Below are 5,000 nucleotides of genomic sequence, written 5' to 3'. Positions count from 1 at the left end.
ACAGTTAAAAGAGATTGATTAATATGTTACATGATTGATTGATAGTTAAAAAGAAGTAGGCTAGAAGTAGATTTCTGTTGTATTAGCTAAGAATTCTAACAACAGTTTCTAGAATGTCTTGCAGCAAGATGTCATAAGTGGACAGTTTGTTGTTTTTTGAGAAATGCGAATTGTACATTGATTTGAAAGTGAATATCTAATAGCTCGTTTTATAGAAAAGAAAGTGATCAGAAGTGTATGTCTGCAGAATTTGTATAAACCTTTCGCTGATATCACCAGTCCTAGCTGTCCTTTCAGAAGGTAAACATACTACATGCATGGCTGCATTACAATGCGTGCACCTGATAGGAAGCGTCACCCAGATGGGTCCATGAGTCTTTGACCTTTGACCTGACCACGTTGTTGTTCCCCCCCCCAGGACGACGCCTCCTCCCCTGGGGACCTGGTGGTCACGGACGCCCCTGGAGGTCAGTCACTCTCCCCCCTCCTCACCCCCCTGGGCTGAGCCGCTCACTCAACATGACTGTCAGGTTCTGATGTCACACAGTGAAGGAGCGCAATCCCGATCCCTGATGACTGAACTCTGCTCTGTCTGTCTGTCTGTGTGCCTCTGTCTGTCTGTCTGCCTGCCTGTTTCTGTCTGCCTGCCTCTGTCTGTCTGTCTGTCTGTCTCTCTGTCTGTTTTTCTGTGGGTCTTGTGTCCTTGTGTGTGTGTGCCTGTGCACGGTGTCCTTGTGTGTGTGTGCGTCCGTCCATCTGTCCGTCCCCAGATGCCGTTCCCATGGTACCAGACGGGGGTGACTCGGCGGCCTACTGGCCCTCGTCCTCTGTGCTGACGGCCCGGCTGAGGCGTCTCATCACCGCCTCCCAGCGCTTCACCAAGAGCCGGCAGATCCTCCACATCCACCAGGCCCAGGGCCAGACCACCCTGCCCCCCGCCCCGGGCCAGCAGGCCACTGGGCTCACCCCGCTGTGCCCCCTGCCGCCCACCCTCAACGACACCCTCAACCCCAAGATGGCCGCCAAGATCGAGCGCCAACAGAGGTGAGGAGGCCACAGACAGGCCCCCCCCCGATCATGTATTTTGCTTGATTCCTGGTGTCGTCCTCCCCCAGACCTTCTCCCCCTCCCCCAGACCTTCTCTCCCTCCCCCAGACCTTCTCCCCCCCCCCCCCCCCCAGACCTTCTCCCCCCCCCCCTGACCTACTCCTCCCATGTTTTGAAAGGAGAGGATGTGGGAGGGTTTGAGAGGGTGTGGGAGGGTGTGAGAGGGTGTGGGAGGGTGTGGGAGGGTGTGGGAGGATGTGAGAGGGTGTGAGAGGGTGTGGGAGGGTGGGGGAGGATGTGGGAGGGTGTGAGAGGATGTGGGAGAGGGTGTGAGAGGATGTGGGAGGATGTGAGAGGGTGTGAGAGGGTGTGAGAGGGTGAGGGAGGGTGTGGGAGGGTAAGGGAGGGTGAGGGATGATGTGGGAGGGTGAGGGAGGAAGGGGGAGGGTGTGGGAGGAAGTGGGAGGGTAAGGGAGGGTGAGGGAGGATATGGGAGGATGTAGGAGTGTGTGGGAGGGTGTGGGAGGGTGTAGGAGTGTGTGGGAGGGTGTGGGAGGGTGTAGGAGTGTGTGGGAGGGTGTGGGAGGGTGTAGGAGTGTGTGGGACGGTGTGAGAGGATGGGGGAGGGTGTGAGAGGATGTGGGAGGATGTGGGAGGGTGTGGGAGGAAGTGAAAGGATGGGGGAGGATGTGGGATGCAAGGATGGACCGAGTCTCAGGTCCATCTGTCTAGAAATAACCCCCAAGCCTGTCTATCCTGTCTCCGTGTCGATCCCTGGCTCCGTGTCGAGGTGTCCTCGGGCAAGTGAGCGGGGCCGATGAGCAATCTTTCTCTTTTTCACTCCCTCCCTCCATCTCTGTCTCTCTCTCTCTCTCTCTCTCTCTCTCTCTTCTCTCTCGTCTTCTGTCTCTCTCTCTCCCTCCTCTCTGCAGGTGGACCAGGAGGGAGGAGGCAGACTTCTACCGGGTGGTGTCCACCTTCGGCGTGGTGTTTGACCCGGACCTGGGCTGCTTCGACTGGACCAAGTTTCGGGCCATGGCCCGCCTGCACAAGAAGACGGACGAGAGTCTGCAGAAGTACCTGTGGGCCTTCACCGCCATGTGCAGGAGGGTGTGTCGCCTGCCCGCCAGGGAGGGGGGTGAGTCAGAGACACACACACACACACACACACACACACACACACACATTATGTACACACACACACACAGTATGTACACTGTACACACACACACACACACACACATAGTATGTACACACATAGTATGTGCACACACACACACATAGTACATACACACACACACACACACACACAGACACCAACTTTATCATAACAGTTACCCTGCAGTGCTTCTAGAACAGATCAGTCATAGTCAGCAGTAATAACGATGGTAAGTGAACATTATTAAGGTTAATGAGTAATGAAGTTAAACAAAGATTTATGGATCTCTCTCTCCCTCCCTCCCTCCCTCCCTCCCCTCTCTTTCTCTCTCCCTCCCTCCCTCCCCTCTCTTTCTCTCTCCCTCCCTCTCTCTCTCTCTTTCCTCTCTCTCTCTCTCTCTCTCTCTCTCTCTCTCCCTCTCTCTCTCTCTCTCTCTCTCTCTCTCTCTCTCTCTCTCCTCTCTCTCTCTCTCTCTCTCTCTCTCTGCGCAGACACGGCCCTGGACCCCGCCCTGTCCATCCAGCCTATCACGGAGGAGCGTGCGTCTCGTACCCTGTACCGGGTGGAGCTCCTGCGGCAGGTGAGGGAGCAGGTCCTCCGCCACCCGCAGCTGTACGAGCGGCTGGCGCTGTGCCAGCTGGGCTCGGACCTGCCGTCCGTGTGTGGGGAGCCCGGCGGGGCACGACCGCGACCTGCTCATCGGCGCCGCCAAGCACGGCGTCAGCCGCACCGACTACCACATCCTCCGCGACCCCGAGCTCTGCTTCATGGCCGCCCCAGCGCAACTACAGCCAGAACAAAGGAGGCGGGGGAGGAGGAGGGGGAGGCGGCCACCAGTCACGCACCCCCCACCCCGCTTCCTGCACCCCCAACACCAGGCTAGCAGCAGCGCGGCACTCGCGGCTAGCGGCTCCCCATGATGCCCACCCCGCCCCTCACCCTAACCCTGAAGGACGAGGCCTCCTCGGCGGGGGGCGGGGGGGCGTCGTGCCCAAGGAGGAGCCCCCCTCCGAGGAGGAGGAGGGCGGTGTGGCGGAGAGGCCAGGGGGGGAGGAGGAGAGAGGTGGAGCCCCCCCGCCAGGCCCCGGGGGCCCCCCCCACCCCCACGGGGATGATGGAGGAGAAGCCCGGAGGCGGAGGCGGCGGCGGCGGCACGGCGGCGGTGAAGGAGGAGGGCGAGAGCCTCATGGTGGCGGCCCGGACCAAGCCGCTGACGCCCAACTCCGCGAGAGGAAGCAGCAGAAGAAGGCCAGTAAGAGGAGCCGCAGGGAGGCGCGGCGGGCGGCCTCGGGCGCCTCCGACTCGGACTCGGACGGAGGAGGAGGAGGAGGCTCGTCCTCCAGCTCCTCCTCGCACTCCTCCTCGTCGTCCTCCTCCTCCTCCTCGTCCTCCTCGCGGTCGGGCTCCAGCTCCTCGTCCTCATCCTCGTCCGGTTCCTCGGGGTCCTCTTCCTCGTCCTCCTCCTCCTCTTCGTCCTCGGACAGCGAGAGTGGCGAGGGAGGAGAGGAGGGGAAGAAGAAGGGTGAGTGTCCTCTCTTTGTCACCTGTGTTTTCTCTTTTTATGGATGTGTTCATTGAGCAACAGAGTGAAGGCGACACCGTCCGCATTCCACACACACACACACACACACACACACACTCACACACTCTATCGTAACTATCAGTTGAATTAGCTCTGAGATGTTTACATGGGGCGGAGCCCTCTTCCATTCCTTGGGGAGAGCCCTGATACGCGTCAGTGGCCTCATAGTCTAAGGTCGACGGTTCGATCCCTGGCTCCGTGTCGAGGTGTCCTCGGGCAAGTGAGCGGGGCCGATGAGCAGGCCGATGAGCAGGCTGGCACCTCGTATGGCGTGTGAATGTGTGTGTAAATGAGAGGCCACTGTAAAGTGCGTTGGGATAAGCCGCTATATAAGTGCAGTCCATTTACCCATTAGTCACCATCACATGACTCTGTCTCCAGCAGTGACTCACTTCTATAGGACTGTTGACGCCCTGAGACCTGAGATGTGTCTAAAGTTGTGCGTCTGTGTGTGTGTGTATGTCTGTGTGTGTATCTTTGTGTGTGTCTGTGTGTGCGTGTGTGTGTGCGTGTCTGTGTGTCTGTGTGCGTGTCTGTGTGTGTGTCTTTGTGTCTTTGTGTGCGTGTGTGTCTTTGTGTGTGTGTGTGTGTGCGTGTGTGTGTGTCTCCAGTGGCGACGGCCCCCAGCGTGAAGGCGTTTGACGAGGACAGCGTGGCGTCCCTCAGCACCACGCAGGACGAGACGCAGGACAGCCACGTGACGGAGAACGGCGTGGGCCACGCCTCCCAGCCCTTCCAAGGAGGCTACATGCTGGCCGCCTCCTATTGGCCGAAGGTAAAAAGACTAAAGACGCATGCCGACTTCACACCGATCGATCGGGCTCTTTCAGCGTGCGTCATAGATGTACGATCTCACCCCCCGGCGAGATTCAAAGTTCACCCGAACAATGTTTCTCGCGGTCAGAAAAAGACTTTGGAAGAATACGATTGATTTCACGACTCACAGTCACAGTCTCTGAGTTTGTTCTCTCAGAATCCCGATCATGTTTACTCTGCCTATCGATCGTTATCAAGCCCCGAGCTCAAAGTCAATAGCATAATCAATATTATCTCCCCAGTTATTCTCAGCATGAACTAAAAGCCGGAGCTTCCACTTAGCTGGTGGTGTTCTGTTTGAGAACTCCCAACACAAAGTAAAGGAAATGGCCGGATAGGCTCCAGTCCATTCCAATAATAATTAGCCAAAACAGTGTTCAAATAAATCCTTTTTGC

General features: G+C 57.7%; 1 protein-coding gene across 1 annotated transcript in view; it reads left to right on the top strand.

Moving 5' to 3' along the window:
* The window catches only part of chd9 (chromodomain helicase DNA binding protein 9), a 68,966-nt gene that overhangs the window by 53,113 nt on the left and 10,853 nt on the right, over positions 1-5,000 (top strand). Inside the window, 9 exon segments of the mRNA XM_080539220.1 lie at positions 419-467; positions 771-1,044; positions 1,980-2,185; positions 2,698-2,882; positions 2,884-2,982; positions 2,984-3,247; positions 3,249-3,434; positions 3,437-3,728; positions 4,400-4,563. Of these exon segments, the coding sequence (XP_080395346.1) occupies positions 419-467; positions 771-1,044; positions 1,980-2,185; positions 2,698-2,882; positions 2,884-2,982; positions 2,984-3,247; positions 3,249-3,434; positions 3,437-3,728; positions 4,400-4,563 (1,719 nt within the window).

This window comes from Nansenia antarctica (assembly GCF_963989245.1).
Source record: "Nansenia antarctica genome assembly, chromosome: 9".
NCBI classification, from domain to species: Eukaryota; Metazoa; Chordata; class Actinopteri; order Argentiniformes; family Microstomatidae; genus Nansenia; species Nansenia antarctica.
Note: the sequence above shows the minus strand (reverse complement) of the source record. Positions and strands in the feature narration are given on the sequence as shown.